At 34.8% G+C, this 26,051-nt stretch overlaps 1 protein-coding gene across 1 annotated transcript in view; it reads left to right on the forward strand.

Annotated features, from left to right (window-relative positions):
- The window catches only part of LOC136026240 (uncharacterized), a 142,560-nt gene extending 116,782 nt beyond the window's left edge, over window positions 1–25,778 (forward strand). Inside the window, exons 7-8 of the mRNA XM_065702597.1 lie at window positions 1,222–1,464; window positions 24,603–25,778. Of these exons, the coding sequence (XP_065558669.1) occupies window positions 1,222–1,464; window positions 24,603–25,582 (1,223 nt within the window). The 3' untranslated portion in view covers window positions 25,583–25,778. The remainder of the gene's footprint in view (window positions 1–1,221; window positions 1,465–24,602) is intronic.
- The last annotated feature ends 273 nt before the right edge of the window (window positions 25,779–26,051 follow it).

Raw genomic sequence — 26,051 nt, forward strand, 5'->3', positions numbered from 1 at the left:
GGATAACATTTCTGGTGGACAATTGTGTTTTTTAGAGAGTATTTGAGGACCTTACCTAATACAACTTTTGACGCTAAATTTGAAAATACATTGCAATATTGGAATGTAAACCACTGAGAAGTTAGATTTAAAACGTCAAACACGAACATCGTGTCAATGAACGTCGTATTCTCAAGCCCTGGTCCATACCCTCAACAAATGATTTATTGTGCTACTGAATGTTTTTGTTCTTGTTCTTCTGGTTAATAATTTAGTGAATGTAAACTGACAAATACATTTAAAAGGAAAAACTTTTATGGTGGACAATTGTGTTGGTTTTTTTTAGAGGATTTGAGGACCTTACCTAATACAACTATAGACGGTAAATTTGAAAATTCCTTGTAATATTGGAATGTAGACCGCAGAGAAGTTGTATTTGAAACATCAAACACGAACATCGTGCCAATGAACGTCGTATTCTCAAGCCCTGGTCCATACCCTCAACAAATGATTTATTGTGCTCCTGAATGTTTTTGTTCTTGTTCTTCTGGTTAATAATTTAGTGAATGTAAACTGTTTTTTAGAGAGGATTTGAGGACCTTACCTAATACAACTATAGACGGCAAATTTGAAAATACCTTGTAATATTGGAATGTAAACCGCAGAGAAGTTGTATTTGAAATGTCAAACACGAACACTATGTCGATGAACGTCATATCACCGAGCCCTGGTCCATTCCCCTCGACAATGCCCTAATACAGTTCCTCGAGGATCAACAACACTTAAGTTCATAAACTAGCACAGTATATCAATAACCAACATAGCTCCGTGACCAAAAAAGCCATCAACCCTTCAAATAGTTCATAAGCCACAAAAGTTCCTCGTCAAACATAATTTTAAACATCTAAGAGATAAAATTGAAGTTCCTTCCTGATTTACGAGATTAATTTGGATTGAAAACTTCATACACAAAGATCGTGTTGGCGAGTATCGTATTATCGAGACCCTAGCCATACCCTGGATCCTGGTCCACACCCTAGCGAAATGCCCCAATACATCCCTTGAGGATGAATGACACTTAAATATTTCGACCATTAACGTAACAGTCATTAACCCTTCAAATAGCTTGTTAGCCACAAAAATCGTCATTCCGAATATAACTTTCAGCCTCTGTGAGATAGTATTGAACTCTTTTCCTGATTTTAGATATTTCCATTATTTTTATAGTTTTTCTTTTTACAGAAATGGCAACTACAAATGGTGTCAATGGAGTAAGACCAGCCAATGGGTCCAAACCGACTATCACCAATCCCAATTTGCGAGGACGAAGGTCGTATGGACCTCAAGTACTGGTGAACAAGCGACAAGTGCAAACAGTTCAAGCATGCCCTGTGATAGCTACCTCTTCGCCAATCAATAATAATCTTTTCCGTCCGATTCAGTATGCAATTAATTCAAGCGAAAAACCATCATTTTTAAGCTCAGGTAATACGGAAATTTGGTGAATTTTGCATGTTTTGTGTCTTGTGTTGTCTGCTTGAGTTTTGAACTTGTTTTGGGGAATTCTTGCTTGGAATTTGGCTCGAAAATTCTTTCGCTAAAATGGTCTGTGCCTCTAATATGAACTCCTCTTCCAATTTTATTTTAGAGTATGAATAACATTAGAATAGAGACACCCTCCCCATGGCCTCATCTCAGGACTATTCATACTTGAAAACCCAGATTTTCTAAGATGTTCCATTCAAGGCAGTATCACATTTTGTTAGGTTGAGATTTTGAACCAAGAACATAAATAGCAAAACTAATCTCTTAAATTTGAAAGAACTTAAAAAATTTTCTTTCTGTATGCTGATCAATGATTTACGTAGAGAAGGTATTGATCGCATTGTTCTCTGCATTCGGCTGGCAGTCAAATAAGTGTTTGGAGGACGCTTCCCGTGTTTTCCCCCAGATTTCTCCAGGTACCCATTCAGAGATGGGTCGACTCTGGCTGAGCTTATAGAGTCACATCACCGACCTCCGTTCAGCGACACCAGGACTCAAGCCCCTTTCCTCAGTATTACAAGTCTAGCGTGCTAGCCACTCCGCTAGAACGGTTCGAGACGCTATTCGTCCATAAAAATTCAGACATGAAGGCCCTGTGTGTTTTTAGCTTTTTTTTTTTTTTTTTTTTTTTTTTTTTTTTTTTTTTTTTTTTTTTTTTTTTTTTTTTTTTTTTTTTTTACAAAAGCAATTTCATGTTTCTTAAATTTGACGCCTACAAATTTACAGCCTACAAATTTACGCCTACAAATGTACAGAAATCTCTTTATTGGATATGCGGGTCTTTTTCATCAAAATCTGAAGTTCAGTTTTGCGATATCTTGTAGAGATATATGGTCGTATCAGGGCCATGTCCAGGAAAATGTTATTTTTCTTGACACCCCCCCCCAATTTTTGTCCGTCCTTCTAAATAAGAGTCCTGGGTACGGTCTTGGGTCATGTAGTTCTCCCATAACCGATTCAAAGAATAAGATTTCACCTTCATTGTCCTTCGTACATATTAAGGCAAATGCAAAAGAAGTATCTTGTGTAATTTCGATATCTAGAAGTATTTTTCACAAAAATATTAGGATTTCCAAAAAAATACCACTCTCCCTTCTGTTTTTACAAAAAAAAATCAAATTTTTTTAACATATTTTCTATGCTGGATCGAAAAATATAATTTGATTTTTGCTAAGAGCCTTACTTCTTGTATAGTGACTGCTGATGTCTTCGTCAATTTTCACAGATGAAAATTAGATATTAAATATCAATGCTAAAGTAATGTTTAACTAATTCGTTAATAATCACCTAATAACCAAATTTTTTCAATTTTTAATTTTTCAATTAATAATCAAATCAATAATAAAAATTGAATATTTTAAGACAGCAAGTACACGAAAGTAAAGAAAGTAATCAATTTTCAGTTCGTTTTTCTTTTCATAATTTTTCTAAATACTTAAAAAAATTGTGAGCCATCTTTGAGAGCAGATATGGATTTAATGTTAAGTTTCATTGCATTCACCATGTAAGGATTGTACTGAATGTATACTAGGTTTGGTGTTCAGGGGTGTAAATACCTGAAAATACCAATATAATTACTGACATTTTGGCTGTAGAAAGTCTGATATTAAAAGTTATTTGAAGACAAAACTTTTTCAGATCCTTACATATTAATTACATAATTATTAGTAATCACCAAAAGTCAAATATATTCATTTTAAAAGTCCTTTTTTTTTATTTACTGCTATCGTATTCAAAACATTTATTGCAATGATTAAATAACTGTTATATTCCACTGATCAACTCCCTTCTAAAAAATTTCAGTTTTGGGAGATTTAGTTTCTCTAGTGCTTTCCTCTCCTCGATAAGACTTGGGCTTAGCTTTTTTTAAGCTGACAAGGATAATAACTGATTATTCTAACTTTAGATAACACCGTTAATTATGATCGTTAATTATGAAAGAAAAAAATTAAAGAGAAATCTGTCCTTCATCCAAACCCAGTACAAGGCTCAATATTTTTGTTAGCCATATTTGTGTGAAATTCTGAAGAAGCATCGGTAGAAGCCCCCATAGAGTTCTTCAGACTTCTTCTTGTTTGGATTATAATCGAAACGCTTTCGCATTATCTTTCAACTGAAGCAAATTCTGAGCCCTGTAGTGTGTTGCTGCAGCTAGGTTTGAATTTTGGATCCCGTATTATCCAGCTGACATAGCAGATACCGCAATGGTTGACTTTAGTTGCTTGGCAGTAAAATTTTTTGGTTTGAATGATTTGATATTAAGAACGGAAAGAATTACAAAATCCGTTCTAGCTGGTCCCCCCTACTGACAACCCCTTGTGGAAAGTCCCCCTGGTGAACAATATTTGATTGTATTATAGATGGTACTGTTTCCCAGTAGAATACAGATGTATTTTAGATTGGATACCTATCTTTGCTTGTAAAAATGCAATAATATTTTCTATGCAATACGCAAATAATACATGTTTACGTAATAATGCATGATAAATAATACATAATAATACGAATAGAAAAATATTTGCTAACATAAATTCAATATTAATTTCTGAGTCTTTTTTGAAATTACCTTAATTGATTTAATTAAAACACTATTTCAAACCAAACTCATTTAAGTCAAGTGCCGCAATTGATTTATCCTATTTATTAAAAGCAAAATTCTAGTTCTGAAGGTGGTATGGGATAAATGGGCCACAGTAACATAAGCTAACCCCTCTGTCGCCCCCTCATTACCAGTTCTGTCGATGAAGCTCTGAAGAGTGGGGAGTTAAAGTCTGTAAAATCTATGTTTTGAAAATTAAGGTTTAAACTCTCAATTCTTAGCTGTATGAAAGATATAATAAAGAAATTTCACACCCCTCCCACTCCGCCCAAACGAAGAAAAGAATCAAACAAAGAATTGAACAGACATTTATCATGTGAAGCACATTCAACTGATGGAAACCTTTAGCTTACATTAACTGATTCAATGCATACTATTAACGTTTTTAAGCTATTCTTTTAAGGTTAAATTTTAAACTTTAAAATTGTAAAGGGCTCCGAAAAGAAACTGTGATATAATTGAAGCTTTTATCTGAAATATAATCATATGACGTTTTGTTTTATTTTTCAAAAACTATTCCAGGTGCACCAAGTTTTATGATGTACCTGAAGGGAGCAATGAAATATAAGATTTTTTTATTCTGGTGGAATCACTAAATATAATTTTTACAAGTTTAATTTTCTCAGTTTGTGCTCTCCGTATAATTTGTTTTCACATTTTCTATAACCTAAAGCCTTTGAGTCTTGCTCTGATAGCTTATCTTTGGCTTTTTTCTTGTTTAAATCATAAGCTTTTCACATTTTCTCATGACTTTTGTACCTATTATACGGCGTTGCCAAAATAACACTACTCATCAGACTTAATTTTTTAAAGAGGCTGTGTCGCAAGCTACGCGAAAGGTGATTTCACTTGGCTTGAGCTCTTAGAGGTAAAAACAAAAGGAGCTATAGCTTCTAATTAAAAATAAATAGAGTCAAAATCCGATGATTGCCATCTCAAGGTCGGAACTTAGTTAAAAAGCCATACCAAAGAGTATGGGTAACTTCTAAAAGTGGAAACTGGCACTGTTGTCGTCAAAATATCATCTTCGCCATCTATAATTTGATGATACTGGGCACTTTTCAAGCTCTGTGATCGTTTTATTGTCAAAAACTGAGGTCAGAAATTTATTACTACACTAATTTTACCAACTAAACAAATAAAATGAGCTATTCTTAATATTACAGTGAAAAAATTTCAAATGTCGCCAAATATTAGATAGAGTTTTTTTTTTTATCGACGCTAGCACCAGTTCAAGCTTTTGTAAGTTACCCATACTCTTTGAGCAATACCTTAGGAACGCCATAAATGCCCTGGTTTTTACCAAAACTAAAGATGAATTTTCTCGCTTCTACTTTACCTGTAAAACCGTAAAATCGAACTTGTAAAACAAAACCTTTGAACTTCTAAAACCGAAACAGGTTTAAAAATAAGGCATTGGGAACTTACAAAAAGTGAAATAAATGAGATACAAAAAATGTTTAATGGGTTTTAGCTTGCAACTTTAAAAATTAGAGTTGAAATCCGACGATGGTCATTGACAAGTTTAAACTTTTTTTTTATTCAAAGCCATACTTGTTTTCCTGAAACTAACCATTAATTTTCTCGCTGCTCCTTTATCTCTTGGAACTTCTCTGTTTAGCTTAAATTCAAATAAATTCAAATTCATTTTATTTAAAAAACATGCGACGGACAGAGCCGATTATTAGTTTTTATTGTCATACACACAAAAATTCGTCGAGAAGTCAAAATTAACATTCACAAAATTATAATATATACAATTAACAATAATAATTGTCACGTACACACGAAAATAAGTCAACAAGTATACACAAAATTATAATATATACAATTAACAACAATAATCCGGAATTTCTCATTTCCGCTTTTCATTTTTTTTAGATCGAGTTAAAATGAAAAACATTGATATTTGATTGAGCTTTAAATTCCACTCTATTTGGATTTTCCTTACTGGTTAGAAGCTCTTTATTGTTTTCTTTAGTCATCATTTGTCATTTAATTTTTCATTAAGTTTTCTATTATTCTTTATTTCTTCGTGTTTCAGCCACTTAAATTTTGTGTTCTCTATCAAAAAGCTGATATTGTAACATGTCATCAACTTGTCATAAATCACCAAGCCAGAATTATGACATTACTTAGACTTTGTCTTATACACTGATCTAAATTTTCTTAAAAATTAGAAAATTTACTTATTTTTGCATGTTTTCCATGTATTTATCAATATAAAAAAAGGACAAAGTCAACTTTAAAATTGTGATTTGTTAATTGAATAAAGCAGTGAAATCAGAATTGCAGGCCTGTGCAGTATATACAAAAGTTTATATGAAAAAATGCCTAAAACGCACAACAAAATGCATATCACTACTGATACTGTCAATATTACTAATTTGGCTAAGGGTATTAAGAAGACACTACAGGAAATATTTAAAGTGGGGGGGGGGGGTCAAATTAAATTGAAACACGCTATTTGTATACACGCTGTCAAAAGGGTAAATTTTCCTAATCTTATGTTACCAAGGGTAGTCAAAATAAAATCTGAGTGTTTGAATTGATTTAGGGGAAGTTTATGCAACCTTATATATCCTAAAAATTTGGAAAAATCGGAAATTCAAATTTTGTAACTAACTAGACATTCATATGATATTTTGTAGTTTTGAGTAACAGTGGGGGCAAAGTTAAGAAAAGAAAAAGAAACCTAGGAGGAAAATAAGGAAAATAACCTAACCTAAGAAACAACGACACAAAACAACTTATGAAGGCATATTCCTTACGGCTTACTCTTTTGAAGGTGTTGATTTTTAATATTTCTTTTGTGAAAAGATCGTTGATGCTTGAATTTTTCCGGACGCACTTTTTCCAACGTAGCAACATCGACGAAAATGTGATACTCCCCTAAAAACTTTGTAGTTTTTAGATAGCCAAAAGAGAAAATGTGAAAAATGCTGTTTTTTTTTAAAGAGGCTATCTATCGCATGCTTTTCATTGCTGCCATTTCATAAACTGCTGCCATTTTTTCATTGAAAAAAGGTCAAAATTTTATCTTGAAGCTGGAATTGCAGTTTAGGATGTTTTAAGGCCATTTGATTTACAATTTTGAATGGTTTAATAGCTAAAAAGGCTGATATTTTTTTTTTAGAATTCTGATAATATTAAGACTTCCCTTGAGGATGATTAAAAATTAGAAAATTTACTCATTTTTATATATTTTCTACGTGTTTTTCAATGTAATAAAAAACAAAAAAGAAAAGTTCAAAAACGCAATTATCTTGATGGATAAAACAATGAAAGTGCAGAAATAATATACAAAAGTTACATGTAAAAGGATAAAACTTAAACTACCAGGGGTAGTGCAATTGAAATGTGATTTATTTGATTTATCTGATAATAATTATCTAATTATTATCGATTATTTTAATTTAATTATTTTTAGTTTACTTTATTGTACCAATTAGTGAATAATTTATTAATTATTTTGATTTATTGACTGCGCCCTCCACTTTATTTTAATAAAAATAGAATTTCATTGGGAAAAAACTGGTTGCAGCTTTCGCATTAAAGAAGAGGATCGAGATATCATCTTAAAGTTGGGTTTTGGTTGAATAAACGGTTTGATGACTAAAAAGCTAGAAATAATCAGCAAATATTTTTTTTCTATTTTTCTTTTTCTTTGGTGTTCTTGGTTTCATTTTCCTCGAGCTTTTTTAATCTAAGTCTGATTTCACGTTGCACCCGCTTTCTATTGCCGCTGCACCTATTACACTTTCTTGCCAAATTTCAATTGCTTTAATATAACAATTTAATTAACTAGTTTAGTGATTCTAAGTCCAAAAAAGCTATTATAAGCTCTGGATGAGCTGAATAGACTTATTTTGTACTTGAGGATAAGAAGAAACCACCGAAGAGGAAAAAGGGGATTGCAGCTTACTCTAAAGGGTATAGGTAACTTATGAGAGTTGAAACTGGTGCTGGTATAGACAAAAAAAAACATCAATGCCATCTAGCATTTAGCATTTTTTCTAGATTTTTTTTTCTTTGTGAGATCAGACACTTATTACTGCATTAGTTTTACCGATTACGCTAATAAAATTATTTGTTCTTATTAATACACGGAACACAATGCAACGAACGCCAAATGCTAGATGGCATTGACGTTTTTGTTGACATTAGCGCTAGTTTCCGTTCTTATAAATTACCCTCACTCTTTGGCTTATTCTTAGACAAAAAAAAAATCCAAGGGGAGGGGGACAAGTTCAGATGATTCTTGTATCAAAACTCAATGTAACTAAAAATTTTAATTCATGTTTGTTGCTTGTGTAATTATTTGTTTGTGTTTTTGATTGTAGATTTGTGTTTGAATGTATTTCTGAGTTGGTTTTCTCAAGCCGGGGTCACATATTCTTCTTGTCACGCACGCCATTGCTTATATGCTTATTACGGAACCACCTATAAACGTTTTTGTTTTTTTGCCATTTACCTTTGTCGATGTGTCCATGTAGTATGGTTGATACAATGTAAATATCGAAATAGTCGAATTCGTCTCATCGAAATTTATCCCATGGTAGAGAAATACAGATAACTGGAAAGAAATTTGACTTTGTTTTTAGACATTTGAAATGGCTCTAATGAAAAAAACAAAACTGCAAAAAACAAATAGTGTAGCAGTATCCAGTAAAGCCCTAATAGGTTAAATTGAAAAAAAAAATCGACACACTGCTATTACAAGCAATATCAGCATGGACATTTTTTTAAATTTATGTCTTGTGATACAGCAATACAATTTGCTCAATCGATATTATAATCACACAATCAGTGTCAGTTCTTGCCCCTCTTGCTCCCAGGGCAAAATTTTGACTAGCCTCCCCTGCCGTGTCTCTCACAAAATGTTCTTTTTCTGACAAAGTTATTTTTGATTTATTAATTGATTAATGCTTCTTTTAAATTATTTTTTAAATTCATTGTTTAAACTATCTAATTATTAGCGATTATTTTAATTTAATTATTTTTAGTTTACTTTATTGTACCAATTAATGAATAATTTATTAACTATTTTGATTTATTGACTGCGCCATCCACTTTATTTTAATAGAAATAAAATTTCAAATTTTAAAAATAAATTTAGAAAGAATCTAAATAGTGTTCCCACATCCTTCGTTCCAAGGTTTCTTTATGATATTTAAGGAGATCCTGCTTTTGAAGCTGGGCTCATTAAGATGTTCAATAGATACAAATAATTCCTAGATGACGTCAGACGAAGCCTTTCCCATATAAGTATCACACTTAAATTGGGTTCTGCTGGTTATCCTATGAGTAAAACAAAAAATTTCAGACAACAAACTCTCACCTAAATCTGGTTAAAATACTTTGAAGAATGGAAAGTTGAAGAAGATAGCTTAAATTTTCTTACTTTTTATTATATTATATCGATCTTGCTATCAGAAACTGGAATAAGAAAAAAGATATCCTCAAATGCAGGGAGTGAAAATTTTGGGATTTTAAATATTTTTCACGGAGGGGGAGAGGAATACTAAAAACGATCTTTTTGGTATTTGATTTTCCAAGATTTCAATTCCACCAATTAGAAAGGAAGAGTTCAATGATAATCAATCTCGACGTAAAGGGAGTAAAATGTAAAAAGGAAATTCGTTTGTGCCATGGCTTACCCAAAATCGAATTTTTTGTCAACTAAATAAAACACTAAGTATTATGTAGTTTTTAAAGAGATATGTGACTAGAACTTATCATATTTCTGTGTATGCTTTTGTGTTTTTGCTTTCTTTCTCTAAGACTTGGGAAAACCAACTCTGATTTTTCTTTTCATTTTGTCTCTCTGTTTACATTGCTTTTGAATAAATTTGTACTTTTTTCCTAAGTCTTTGGTTTTCCCTAGTCTTTTAACTATGCTTTATTAGGTCATCCCGTTTAGAACCTAAAAAAGTGACTGGGAGGTATAGCCAGTGGTATAATCCAGGCATGTGGGTCCATGTGCCCTTCTCTCCGAGCTATGTGTGAAAAATTACATATAAGTGTACCAGGTTTCGCAGAAGTAATGGCCATTCTTATAAGGTATATTATTATAATTATCATAGTTTTGTTATCAATATTATCAATTATCATTATAAATAACTTATATCATAGTGTTCACAATTCTAATGATGCCAAATTACTCCAATTTTTTGAGGTTTCAAGCATTTAATGCGTTCAAGCGTCGATTTTGTACACTTTCTGTACCACGCCCAACGTTAATAAAACCGCACGCACACCTACAAAAGACCGTTATTCAATTAAAACAAACTGGCTTAACAGGTCTGGCCTATGGAATTCTTGTTATTATGAGGTTACTTCCAAAACTGGTTTTAGGCTCAGGCAGCAATAACCCATTAGCTCCATGCCCAAAACACCTAATTAGGGTTGAGGGGGCTAACATTTAGTTTTTTCTCGATACCACATACTTTGCCAGCTGTGGACATTATCCTCATTAACTATGCCTCTTGCTTAACATTCAATTTATGAACTCATTTCCACCATTATAATTCTACTCTCTGATAGGTCTGTCTCCTACTTACCACTTTAGGAGCTTTGAGAGTTTGAAATGCGATGTTACGATCCACCGCATGTCAGTTATGCTCCAGCCTTAGTGGATCCATCTGTCACTTTGTTACCTGTGATCCCAGATTATCTTGGAGCCAACAGAAGTGTAACTCTGTTTCTTTTGGATGCTAGTCTGTCTAACCTTCCTGCCATTCCAAACCACAGTGTTTACTGCTCTTATTATTCTCAAGACCCTTGAGGTATGCTCGATTGTCTGTAAAGATAGATATTTCTCCAACCATATTTCTATATGCATCAGTTTCTTTGCTGTCTGTTTTATTCTGAACATTTAAGCCAGAAAGACCGTGGCACGTGGCACCGTGGCAATTGCTTATTTGTTATGATTCAAACCAGAGTCATTTTGATATATCCCTATTCCGGTCCCAGTTTTTTTATGGGTTTGTGAGCCATCTGTATGATGCGGTGCTATTTTCTGATCCGCTTTATTTCTACACTTGACAATCTGAATTACCTTGCAGATTTTCTTAATGGAGTAATATTATGCTTGGGCATATGCAGATCTCCGCACCTAAGCAGCAATGAATTGCTGGTTTCCACTCGGCTTTCTATTTTCTGTTTTCTATCTGCTGTCTCTGAGTGCATTGGTTAGCAATCTGCAGTCTGAAAGCACCTTTTATACTTCTTCACCTTGAGAATTTTCTATAGTTTGTCGTGTTACTTTTGAGTTTACAGATACCGCGGTAATAGACTTTAAAAATTCGATAAAGACCAAATTGACTCTTAATTCAATCATCGAAGTCTAAAAATAATCATGTCTTGGTGAAAAATTTTCGCTTTGATAAAATTGTTAGATAAAATATTACTTGAAATGAATTAACAATGAGGTATGGATAGCAATAAAAGGGAATAATAACCTGACTGACAATCAAGGGAAACATGGAACCTGGCTCAATCAATTCAATCATCTCTACTATACTGTCTGAACATATTTCAGTTATTAGAAAAAAGGAACTTCAGAAAATCCTCTTATTATGTAAAAACAGCGTATGCCTAAAAGGGGAAATTTGTTTACCAACCAAGTGCGTTGCAAGTAAAACATTTGTCTTACTTACGTAAAATATGTTTTTTTTTCTCTTGTACTACCTCTACGGCTAAGAGGTGAATTCAATTCTATAGGAATACCCATCTCCAGACCCACAAAATGTGAGTTGATTAAGACGAGTTTAGAAACTACTTACAGAAAAATTTGGTAAAATTTGACATTTTAGTATTGTCGTTAGTTTTACCTAGTAAGGGGAAGTTCCTAGCGATTTTAGAAAAACTTTGATCAAACCCCTCCATAAAAAAGGTTATAAGAGCGAGTGTAGTAAATATAGAGATATTAGCCAGGTTTCTGTATTTAGACTTAGAGATAATGTAGATAAGGTTTTAATGAAGAACAGTGTGACATTAGGCATCAATGCGGAGAAAAAAAAGAGGATTATAAATCTCCGCCAAAACAAAAATTGTGCTAACATTTTCAGTCTGTTTTATTGGAGGTACAAAGTGGTCCCACAGCCAGTCCAATACTATCTATCCCCCCTTAAGTTTAAGGGGAGTTGGTGTTTTCCCTCGTGGAAAATCCCCCTACCATCGAAAATTCTCCCACACGCAAAATTAAGCAGCCATAGAGAAAATACTTAACTTGCAGTCTCATGACCCCCTTCTGAAGTTTATACGACCATCCCTTCCATATGAAGTACCTCTAGAAAAAATCAATAAATGAATAATAATACATTCAATTCCTATTGCTCTTTCCTAAAGGCAACGCTATAGCATTGCCTCAGACTCAAACAGGTGAGTAGAACTTTAAATTTACTTTCTAATTAATTTAAATACTTCCACAAAACAAGTTTTTCAAAGAAAAGTGAAGAGCTACATTAAACCAGAAAGGAGCAGAAATAAAGTCAAATAATCTTCCAAGGGTAACATTTCCACAAATCACGATCAATAAATAAATGAAATCCAAAACAAACATAAATTACAATAAATGACCGAGTCAAACTCAAAACGAGCAAAAATTAACATGAGCAGGGCTGTGACAACCCCGATGCCTTCTCAAGGCCACATCATAATTTGCACTTTAAAGAAAAAAACAAATGACCGTGGACTGTCAGTTTAATGTACTATTTATTCCTCCAAGTTTTAATAATATTTTATTTATTAAAGTAAAAAAATTGAAAACATTTAAAATGTATTTTGTTTTCACTAAAGTGTAAATTATGTTCTAGTCTTGAAAAGGTGAGAGGGTTGTCAGCCCTACTCATGTTAATTTCTGCTTGTAATGAGTTTGACACGGTTATTTATTGTTTTTGGGTTTCATTTATTTACTGATGGTGATTTGTGGTAGTTTTACGCTTGGAAGATTATTTTACTTTATTGGTGCTCATTCTTTGGAAACTTGTTTTGTGGAAAAAGTTTTTTAAATTAATTTCAGTTCGTTTTTTATTGACATAGTCTTTATCATGGAAAAAATAATACTTTATGCCTTTTCAGTTTTGTTTCTATAAGAATCATAGTTTGGCTTGTTATTTGTACGTTGGAAAACTTTTTCAACAATTTTTAATCCTGACACAAATAGTCTCATTTAATTTGATTGTATACCTCCTCAGGTTGACCTGAAAAATAAAAACTATTATCAAAAAAATTCTATATATTATAATATACTACCTGTTGGTGTGGCGCTTCGCGCCCCCAAGCCCCCCCGCGTGCGTAAGTCGTTACGCGCCGTATTACTTACGCGCCATTGTAGTTGTGTCCCTGTGTTCCACCTGTGAATATAGATAGGTATATATATGTTTTAAACTACGTAAAACTTGCGGATCTACAACATTCTTCGCTGTCACTGTCTTCTTTTATTCCCTGTTCGCTGTCGCTGTCTTCTTTTATGTATATATATATATATATATATATATATATATATATATATATATATATATATATATATATATATATATATATATATATATATATATATATATATATATATATATATATATATATATATATATATATATATATATATATATATATATATATATATATATACATCTGAAAGTTTCATCTTAATACCCACAGTCGTTCTCGATGTATTTCTGAGGCGTTTTATTGGCAAGCATATACACGGTTACTTTGGATTTAGTTTTAAAGCAACATTTAGTTTTAAAGCAACGTTTAGTTTTAAAGTGTAATGGGCCAATTGTATTATGGGGGGTTGGCATACCCAATGTTCCTAAACACGTAGTTACTGGATCGTTCTACTATGCCGAACAAAATGGCCGTCTCAAAATTTTGACTTATTGTGTTTGGAAAATAAAGGAGCTTGGGAGGAGGGCTGCTTGCCCTCCAATCTTTATTGACTCTTAAAGAGGGAACTAGAACTTTTTAATTTCATGTTTAATTAGCTTCTTTAAAAGTTTCGATGATATTTCTAGCTATTATAGAGCGGCACTCCCTATGCTATTGCTTATATGCCTTTTTGAAAACCTGCACGCACATAGCTTTTTGTATAGTTGAAACTCCCTTAAGCCTTTCCTAAAAGTTTCACCTTAATGCCCTTAGTGTCATTAGTTAGAGTAACTATAGCGATTTATTAATTTTATGAACATAGTACGTTCTGGCTAGTACAAAATCCGCCACAACTTATCCTTAAAGGTCTAACTTAAGCCGTTCTTGAGATATTGCTTTGCCACCTTTTTGGAAATCAACATGCTCATAGTTCGTTTTGATTTAGTTCAATATCTGCCTGTTGAACTAAATATTTCTTGAAAGCTCCACCTTAATACTCTTAGCTTGCGTAGTAGCAATAGTTGTAGTATCGTTAGTAGCAGTATATGCATAGCATCTTTGGGGGTTTTCAACCTCCGCTTCAACACACGCTCGAAGTTTCAACTTAATACCATCAACTGTTCCTGAAGCATTTCTGATACGTTTTCTTGACAACCTCTGTTCATAGTGTGTTTTGATTTAGTTCCATACAGTTTCAATGTTTCCAAATTTTTCGCCTTAATACCCTTGGTTTTAGTAGCAGGAGTAGTAGTACCCGTAGTAATAGTAGTAGCAGTAGACTTAATTAACCTTAGATTTAGTGGCAGTAGAAGTAGTAATAATAGTAGCAATAGTAGTATGAGTAGAAGCAGTAGCATTAGGATGTAAATATGTTCTTTTGGTTAGTTTAACATCCCCCACAACAAGCCCTGTTAGTTTCAATTTCACACACCAAATCACCAAACTGTTCCTAAGATATTGCTGTTACGCCCTTTTGACAACCTACAAACGGATGGCGTGTTGTGATTCAGTTCACCCCCCCCCCCCGCTCAAATTCCCTCAGAATTTCACGTTCATATCCTTAGGCATAGTTGTAATAGTAGTCGCAGTAGTAGTATTGGTTTTACTAGTAGTAATAGTAACAGCGTTAGAACTAGTAGAAGCAGTAGTATTAACATGCCTTTTGGTCAGTTGAACATTCCTCCTATCAAGTCCAGGAAGTTTCAACTTAATGCAAGTCATGCAAATCATCAGTCATTGGTATGAACTTGCTGATGTGCCCTTTTGATAACCTGTATATTCGTATACTTCTTGAAGTTTTCATCTTATTGCTCTTAGCCTTACAAGTAGTTGCAATAGAAGTAAAAGTTTAAGTAGCAGTAATAGTAAATGTAGTAGTGATAGTGATATTAGCAGTAGCGTGCGATTATTACCTTTTGGTCTGATGACCTTTCCCTTTAAGCATTCTCTGAAAGTTCCGACTTAATACCGAAATCAATTCTTAAGATACGCTCTTTTGGGGATTTGCATGCACATAGTAACTTTTGATTTAGTTCAAATTTCCCTTCAATGCTGTAAATGGAGTGGTAGTAGTACAGTAGTGGGGGCAGTAGTAGTGGTGGTAGTTTTAGTAGTAGCGATAGCATGCTAATATTGCCATTTTGATTATCTACCTTATCATTCTGAAAGTTACAAAATTAGTATACTCAGTCATTCCTGAATTATGTCCTTTTGACAGTCCATAAACAACGTAATGTGCTTTGATTTAGTTTAACATTCCCCTGACTTAGTTACACTCCCTTCAACATTCTCTGAAAGGCTCACCTGAATGCTCTGCGTCATTTGGAAAGTAAAGTCCAAACATGCATACCTATCTCAATAACGTGTACTGTATATAAACAATGAACGAATTGCCTAACTTGCAGCTCTTGCCCTGACGACTCTAGGGAGGTTGACATCCCCAAAGATATAATTACCGTACATTTCAACAATGCTGAACAAAATGGATCTCCTAATTTTTTGTTCGGATATGTTTTATTGAATGATGGGCTTGGGGGGGGGGGCTTGCTGCCCTCCATTCACTTTGACTCTTAAAAAGGTACTAGAACTTTCGAATTTCAATCAAATTAGCCCCGTTCGAAGTTTATACGACCACTTGTTCCGTACAAGCCTTATATGCCCCTTGGCATAAATTATAACCCCTGCCCCTGGGCTCTGGAGGGCTGCATCCACCTTGGAGGCATTGTTAAATGCTCTTTGAACTATTGTAAACAAAATGACTATCTTAAGAATTTTGATCAGATGCGTTCGGGGAAAGAAGATGTCGTTGGGGAGGGGTCCAGTCGCCTTCCATCACTTCCGAGTCTTAAAAGGGAACTACAACCTTACATTTTCAATCAAATGAGCCTCTAAGGTTTACACGACCTCCCCTTCCATAAACACTTGTATGCCCTCAAGGTAAAACTTACAACCCTTGCTCTCAGACTCTGGGTGGCTGTGTTAACCCCGAAGGCGTTGTCATGTGATCTGTCATGTCATGTGATCTTTGGACTATTTTTTGAAAAAAAATGTCCGTCTAAAAATTGTTATCGGATGCAATTGGAGAAAACAAGGCGTGAGGGGGGGGGAGGGGAGGTTAGTTGCCCTCTGATCACTTTGACACTTAAAAAACGGCACTATAACTTCTGGTTTCCAATCCATTGATCCCCCTTAGAAGCTTACACGACCACCCTTTCCATAAAAACCTTATTTGCCCTCGGGGCATAAATTAAAATAATCTCTCTGAGGGCTGTGGAGGGGGTGGGTGGGTTGTCATCCTCAAAGACATACTTACTGGATATTTCAACTACGCTGAATAAAATGGCAATCTCAACATTTAATTGGATATGTGTGGGGAAATGATGGGCGTAGGGGGCTCGTTGCCCTACAATCACTTTTGACTATTAAAAAGGGCAATAGAACTTTCAATTTCAATCGAATGAGCCCGTTTCGATGTTTCTGTGACAACTTCTTCTATACGAAGTGCCCTGGTCAGAAAAAAATAAAAAAAAATAAAATAGATAATATATCGTGCCCACATCACTTTTTACTTAGGCAACGCCATCGCGCTGCCTATAACATCTAAAATATTTCAGGGGGAGTATTGGGGAAATCCACCCGGGGAATTTTTCTGCGGGGGGGGACGCCTACACCCAAGTTTAAGATGCAAACTGAAATCAACATTTATAGCCTATATTTTTAAACTCATGTTGACTGCTATAATTTCTTCGCCTAAATTGGACAAAGCTGCTTTTTTAACGGTTCGTCTGCGAACAAAATAAATTTTGAAAAATAAGCTTTTCTGATATAAGCTAGGAGCAAAGTTTAAACTTCTAAAGGACAGAAATTTCTGCTTCGCAGTTTATGCAACATATATCTGAAAAACTGTTATCCCTATATTTATAGAATTCTGAAAAACAAGCCCTTTACTGAAAACAAAAAACCATTCAACAAAACAGAACTAGGCTTTTTCACAAACCTTCGCATTTTATGCAACATAAATCCGAAAAATCGTTTCAAATAAGCTGGCTCGGTGTCTTTCCCTATATTTATAGAATTATGAAAAACAAGCGCTTTACTGAAAACACTAAACTGCCTCAATAAAACAACAGTAGGAGCAATTTATGAAGCTCTCTATATTTTACCGGCCTTGCAGTCAATGAATTTCACTGTTCAATTTCAACCCTCTATAAAACTTAAACCAGCTTATTTTTTAGTAGAGCCAGATCATTTCAAAGAACTTTTTAGATTTATAAGATATCCTTTCCTGAGATTTGTCTGAAGGTACCTTCTGTTTGGAAAACTAAATAAAGATAACTTAATTGCTTAATGGACATACGTTTCCATCCTCATCCTTTATTCACTAGTTGCCAACCCGCTGAAAAACTTTTTTTTTTCCTGAACGAGTCCTGTTGAAAGTATGGTTTTCCAGATTAAGATCAATAATTATGATTTTTGCAGAACATAGCAAATAGTTGTTAAAATCAAACAAAGAGCTGGCAGTTTTAAATTCGTCAAGTTAGTAATCTTATCATAGTTTTGAAGCAGCAGACTTTAAAAACAACATAAACAACGCACTGGAAATGGTGGCAGTTTATACCATAATCGAATGGACCTGGTGAATTTAAGAATATACGTGTCGAATCTGAGCATGAAAAGAAGATGACACAATCGATTTGATTCAAGCAGACGAGTGGAACTCTATGTTTGTTTAAATGGTTCAACGTCACTAAAATAACTAAAATTGATAAAAGGCAACTACTTCCACAGCTGCTACTGATAAATCAGTGGAGGCACCAAGCCGCCTGAGACTAAAACTGCTGCGCATTCGCCTCCTCCACTGCATTGTGTTCAAAGGTTTCACCCCGTTCTGTTAAGTTTCCGTTTCCTTGACCCAATTAGGGATAAAACGCTTCTGATTTGGATACTTCTTAGGTGTATCCCTAAGAGCAAATTCTATATCTGTAAAACATGACCTAGTCATATAACCCTAAAAAGTGGGATGGAACACATTTTTTGCGGAGGTTACTAAGTGATCGCGATCAGTCAAAAATGTACCTGCAGCAATCCGTAGACAACTTATCTTGGAAAACATTTAGCATATCTACCTGAGCCTTTTGATGCACCCAGGTTTATGGTTCATGACAAACTTGATCAAGTCGTTCAGTATATGAACCAAACAGTATTGATAACTTGTCAGAGTGGAAAGTCGACAAAAAAAAAACTACAACGCCATCTAGCGTTTGGGGAGACTGGGCATTGTTTTCAATATAATAAGAAGAATCATTAATTTGATTAGTTTAGTTGGTAAAATCAGGGCAGTAATAAGTGTCTGATCTTAGTTCTTGGCAGAAAAATAATTACATAGGTTGAAAAAATGGCAAGTACCACCAAATGCTAGATGGCGTTGATAGTTCTTGCCGACTAGTGCCAATTCCCACTCTTAGATGTGACCCATATTCTTTTATCAGAACGATTATTGGTGAAATGTTCATCTGCATATAAGAAGTATAGATTTAGTTACATTTGATTATTATATAATATTTTATTATTGTAGAAGTATAGATTTATCTTGTTTAGATCATTGGAGGACATTTTTGAATGAAAATAGAATAAACATTTTTTCAGTGTGTAATTGGGGCACCATTGTCATTACAATCGTTGTGGCCAGGACTGGCGTGGCCTAAAACTGTAACTGCCTAGTCAGTATCAAAATCTACTATAACTTTGTTTTAAAATTTTCGGGTGTAGAGGTGTAGGACAAGAGCCTACAACCCCTGCAAAGGTGGAAAATTTCAATAGGTGTGCGAATTTTTGTTATTCCCTGTGCGTATTTAGTTTGTTCATCCTTGAATAAGCAATGATGTGGCCAGTAGGGAAATCATAATGTTTCCATTCCTGACCAAAAGCATTGGTACTTACAAGAGTAGGAACTAGTGCTAGGGTCGACGAAAAAAATCAGCAGCGTCATCTAGCGATTAGCGTTTCTTTGCATTTTTTCAGTATAATAATAAGAAAATCAGTGTAATTGGTACAGTTAGTGCAGTAATATGTGTATGATCTCAGTTTCAGAAAGTGAAACGACTACGAAGTGTGAAAAATGCCAAGATGGCGTTGGTGTTTTTTCTTGTCGCCACTAGCGTATCGTTCCCACTAACGTTCCCTAACATTTAAATAACACTTGCATTTCCACTCTTGTAAGTTACCTATACTTATTGTTCCAGACCTCAATACTTTATTTGGGTGTGGTAATACAAAAGCCACGTGACTGCACGACACACTTTATGCAAGCGAATAAGAAAAAAACTGTTTCGGGTGTTTTGTAATGAGACCGGAAAAACCCATTAATTCTGCAAGTTTTATTTCTTTAATGTTCTTTTTACGCGAGGTGTAGTTTTACAGCTCAACTTCGTTAAAAAACTGCTTATATGCGTCATGCGTTCCAGTTCTGAGCACATCTTCTTGGCTGAGCTTCCACACAAGATTTTATGTTATAAGACATAACTATAGAGAAAAAAACATCATTGTTCAAGGTGTTTTTTTGTTGTTGTTGTTACAATGAAGTGTCGTTTTAGGTGCCGTGTTACGAGACATAGAGCTGAAAAAAGCTCATTATTGGTATTGCATAAGAGTAGAATTTTTTTTTGTGATACTCGTTTTATTTGCATATTTTTTTCTAACGCAAGATAGCGTTTTTGTAAATCCCCTTCCTCGAAAAATCGCTTAAACGTGTGCTTTTATTCTAATTTGAACGCCTCAACTTGGTTATGTTAATCCAAAAGATGTTATGCTAAAAGAGATTCCTTGGTTATGACAGTGGAAAAAGAAACTAATTGGGTGCGATTTTTTTTTTTCGGCTGTATTTAGGCACGTTTTCGGTGCTTGTTTTTATTTTTTGGCTGTATTTCTGCTCAGCTTTGTTCACAGAGAGTGATTTAAGAATCAGAGAAGTGGTAAAATTGTGAAAGTACAGTATCTATTCTTTAATTACTTATGCCAGTGCAGAATGGACATACGGTAGTTTGAATCCCCACCCCCTCCCCCAAGCAATTTCTAAGTCTCCCAAAACAAGAAAAACTTCATTTTGTGTCTGTCTAAAATATGTGAAAACAATTTGAATCAATCAATAGAGCATTCTAAGTTTGAGAAAGTTGTTTTGAGCATTGATTCACAATTAAACATTAATGTCACTTATTGCTTTTTGGCTGCTGTAGTCGATTTGGTGAAATTAGTTTTTCCTCAAATATTTGCAGCAAAATTGAGTTATAAAAACGCTTGCTCTAAAAAAAAAAAAAAAAAATGAATTTTTCAAGTGCAATTTATATAGAAAACGTATGACCATTTTCCTTAATCCTTTTTGCCGTTTTTTCGCTCAGGTTTTGTCACTTTTTGGAGCAGTTTAGCAAAAACTGGTGCTTATCCAGTCTCATATCAGGAATGGGTCATCCTAAGTCAATCCATCTTTGTCAATGAAATGAATATTTCAACCTTTTTATTATCATTTTCTTAATTTGAAATGAAAATGGACATCTTAGTCCAGCTCGCTCTTTCGCTACTTCTAGAAAAAGAGGTTTCACAACCATGCTTTCAAGCTAAGAATAGTTGAGCTGTGGCTGCAACAATAACCCATGTATTGATATTGATGTTACTGATAAATAATTTCTGAGACCTCACTGGCTAAGCATGACAAGGAGGAAAAGAATTACAAGAACAAAAAACGAGGGTATTTTCAGCCATTGAAAATGAAAATGAAATGCAGATGTTTCGGACGAGACCTTCGCTCGATCGTCCTTAGTGCAAAAATAACAAAGGACCTTAAAAAAAGTAAAAAATCTCCGCTAAAACAAAAATATTTTTTGGTTTGGTCTTAGTTTCTTGTAGGTATTTTTAAGGTAATTATTTATTTTTGCACTGAGGACGGCCGAGAGAAGGTTTCGGCCTTAATATTTGCATTGCATTTTCACTGGCCTCAAATATCCTCGTTTTTTTGGTACTTAAATATTATACGAGAAACATTCGAGAAATGAAGTTTGGTTAATCCTAATGAAATATATTTGCACATTAGGGGGCGAGGGTAAAGCATAGCATATATTAAATACGTAACCTAAACAAACCTATTCTAGCCTAACCTAACCAAAATACCAACTAAATATTTAAATAAAATATTGCTTCCCATAGTCAGACAGTATATTCTTTCAGTATACATTGCAAACTAACCGGGATGAAAACTGGGCAATGTCTCGAGTGTTTCTCGTATAATACTTAAGTACCGATTTGTCTTCTTGTAAAGTTTTGTTTTTCGTCTTGGTATTACTGATTTAGTCCAAAAGACGGTTTTTCGCAAAAAGCATGGAATACACATAAAGGGGAAACCTCAAATTCGTTTTCAAGCAAAAAAAGAAAAAAAAAACTACTAACGCTACCTTTCCAGAAAAAAATCTATTAATAATGGGTGGAATCATTTAAGAAAGTTTGATCCCAAAGATAATCACGAAGCCCGAATATTTCCACTCCGTATCTAGAAGCTTTTATCAAAGAAGGAAAAATATATACAAACAAAAAGATCTTGCCTGAATTAAGCATGAAGAAACAATGAAAATACACAAACGCTACACACAAAAAAAGAACAAAAGCCTAGAGCTCATATGGCACTTGTGACGAGGTCGGAAGAGCCAAGAGCTTCTTCCATCAAGTTTTATTATGATCTCTCCACTCTAAGCGTTTTCCGTGATTTTCGGTTTCCCCCTCCAACACCCCCCAATGTCACTAGATCCGGGATTTAGAATAAGAGCTCTGAGACACGAGGTCCTTCTAAATATCAAAGTTCATTAAGTTAAAAATACCTCATTTTTTCTAATTTTTCCGATTTAACCGTCCTTCCACTCCCCCCCCCAGATGATCAAATCGGGGAGGTAACTATTTCGAATTTAATCTTATCGGGTCCCTGATATGCCTACCAACTTTCAGCAATCGCTATATTGATCACCTATCTAGTTTTGGATATTCTTCATATAAAAACTGGCGTGGTCCGAGATTTGAACCTGAAACCTCTCGAACCCTAAGCGAGAATCATACTCCTAGACCACAAGCCATACTCAGAACAACAATCATTTGTCTTATCGGCAAATAAATTTCTTCTCAACTATCCTGTTCGCTCGCTCCCCCCCCCAGATAGTCGAATCAGGAAAGAGACTATATCTAATTTAATCTAGTCTGGGTCCCTGATTTACCTGCCAACTTTCATCGTCCTATTTTATCTGGAAGTACGCAAACTAGCAAATCCCCCCAACTCCCTCAAAAAGAGCGGATCCGGTCCGATTACGTAAGTAACGTATCTAGGACATGTGCTTATTCTTCCCACCAAGTTTCATCCCGATCTCTACCACATCCTAGACCACAAGTCATACTTAGAACAACAATCATTTGTCTTATCGACAAAGCGTTTTCCAAAATTTTCGGTTTCCCCCTCCAACTCCTCCCAATGTCACCGGATTCGGTCGGGATTTAATATAAGAGATTTAAGACACGAGGTCCTTCTAAATATCAAATTTCATTATCTGATCACCCGTTCGTAAGTTAAAAATACATCATTTTTCTAATTTTTCTGAATTATTCCCCCCCCCCAACTCCCCCAAAGAGAGCCAATCTGGTCTGGTTATGTCAATCACGTATCTAGGACTTGTGCTTATTCTTTCCACCAAGTATGATCACCATCTCTCATCTCTAGGTGTTTTCCAAGATTTCCGGTTTCCTCCTCCATTTCCCCTCAATGTCACCGGATCTGGCCAGGATTTAAAATAAGAGCTCTGAGACACGAGTTCCTTCTATATACCAAAGTTCATGAGGGTCCAATCACCCGTTCGTAAGTTAAAAATACCTCATTTTTTCTGCTTTTCTGAATTGCCGAATTAGGTCCCACAACTCCCCCAAAGAGAGCGAATCCGGTCCGGTTTTATCAATCACATATCTAGGACTTGTGCTTATCCTTCTTACCAAGTTTTATCCCGGTCTCTCCACTCTAAGCGTTTTCCAAGATTTCTGCCCCCCCCCCCAATGACACTGGATCTGGTCAGGATTTAAAATAAAAGGTCTGACTTACAAGGTCCTTCTAAATACCAAATTTCATTAAGATCTGATCACTCGTTCGTAAGTTAAAAATACCTCATTTTTTCCAATTTTTCCAATTTACTCCGCCCCCCCAAATCCTCTAAAGAGAACAGCTCCGTTCCGATTATGTCAATCACGTATGTAGGACTTGCTCTTATTTTTCCCACTACGTTTCATCCTGATCTCTACACTCTAAGTGTTTTCCAAGATTTCAGGTGTGCCCTCCAACTCCCCCCAATGTCATCAGATCCAGTTGGGATTTAAAATAAGAGCTCTGAAGCATGATATCCTTCTAAATATAAATTTTCATTAAGATCTGATTGCCCTTTCGTCAGTCAGAAATACCTCATTTTTTCTAATTTTTCCGAATTCTTATCGTCCTAGCTGATCTGGAAGTGCCCAAACTAGTAAAACCGGGACAGACAGACCAACAGAAGTTGCGATCGCTATATGTCACTTGGTAAATACCAAGTACCATAAAAAACAAAAAGAATATTTGTTTAGTATTTTTTTTCACGTTTTCTTCAAGCTACTTTTTTTGTGTTGATAAATTTTTCCTGATGTCCAGCCGAAATAGTCTTACTGTTATACTTATTATGTTTTTTTTTTTTTTTTTTTTGGTATTGCAAAGTTTTTTATTTTTATTTTTCACTCTTAAAAAAATTTGCCTCTTATAAATAGATTTTTGCTTCAATTTTGAACCTATATTTGATTACCTGTTTGTAATTTTAACCCAATAAAAAGAATAAGAAGTTAAATTCCCCTCGATTGATTTTTCTGTGTAAAATTTCAATCCAGTAATAAGAACGATATATTTCGAGTCACAACGTTTTCACAAGTAGTTTCTCTGTATCTCTGATGTCATTGCTTCAAGCTCCCGAGCAAACACCGCATATGAAAATAGTTTAAGTAGTAGGCACAGTAGAATACAGGCAACGCAGAAAGGACTTTTATAAATTCAAATATTTTTAATTTTCAGATGATTCTGCCGCTGGAGACTTTTCGCGCCAGAACGTGAACTACCACTCTCTACCTGCTCGTATCCACAGAGAAGTAAAAACTTCAACCCCAATACTCAGCCTGACTCAATCACCACGTCGTGTCCGATTTGCCGAAGAAAATAAGACGCGAACAGTGTCCACTCCTCCCGACAAACGAATTTTACCACCTTATACTCCTCCCCCAGAATATACTAGTGGGAATAAAACTCTTTTTAGTAAAAATCTTTCACCAGTATCTTCAAGAAGATCTGTGGTTTCGCCTACCCCTTCCGTAGCCTCTTCTTGCTCTCTTGATATGTCCTTTGCTTCAAGCGATGGATTTGAGAGGTCAGACCTAAATCAGCTTGGGAACGAAAGTGGTCTCAAATTTGGAGACGATGATGGTAGACAGAGCTGGTCTCCAACAAGTTCCTTTTCATCGATCATTAGAAGCAGGTCAACTACTCCCGACGGGAGGAGCACTCCTGCAAGCCCTTCCTTGCAAACCCCTCTTGATGAATTTAAGAGGATGATCTCAGAACAGAATAAAGCAAAACCTAAAGTATCTGCTGCTGAATTACTTGGAGTTAAAAAACCTCCAACGGCTGCTAGTGTTAGCCCCAAGCATATAATAGAGATTAAGAAACAGCACGTCAAGCTAAGTCCTTGGCGGGGTAGGAGAGGTATTTGTAAAGGTGACTTGAACATCCCTACAATTCCTGAAGGAAATTCTGAAGAAGAATCAGAAGACTCGGATCCCAAAAGCAGCTCCGCTGACCATCCCATGTCAACGAATCAAGAATTACAAAAACAAGGACTGACTAAAGAGAGCAAGAACCCGCAAGTGCAGTCCACTTCCCAAAGTTGTAATTTTACAAGTGGATTTTCTCTGCAGCAGAACATCGCAGAACACTATCGAACACAACAGAACATTCATCAAACACCGTCAAAGCGACCACCAATTGAGACGTCACTTTGATATTTTGGTATATTGCCAAATATTTGTGCCTATAGTGTATAAAGTATATCCTTTGCACCTTTTTTTTTTATTTTTCTGTAACTGTTTTGATTTGGGCCTGACTTTTAATTGATTCCTTTTTTGTCGTTCTCCACTTTTGCTAGTCGTTTTTATGAATTTTCATTTCTTATTGACCAATAAAATACCATTTTGATTACCGTACGCTTCCAGAGTTCGAACTCAGCTAGAGCAACACACTACAGAACTTGAAATTTGATTCTGGTGATTTTTTTTATCCGAAAGTGTCTTTAATGCTCAGCCAAAAAAAGGAGGTATTTTAGGTCTCAAAATTGAACTTTCCTACTCAAACTAAATAAAAATTGCATGCAAGTAAGGGCGCAAGCACATTTTGGCTGATTCGATAGCTGCTTCAAGTGATTTTTACCCCAGGTAAAAATTATTGGTAATACGCTATCCTTCTCCCTAAAAT

Source organism: Artemia franciscana, chromosome 4, assembly GCF_032884065.1.
Source record: "Artemia franciscana chromosome 4, ASM3288406v1, whole genome shotgun sequence".
NCBI classification, from domain to species: domain Eukaryota; kingdom Metazoa; phylum Arthropoda; class Branchiopoda; order Anostraca; family Artemiidae; genus Artemia; species Artemia franciscana.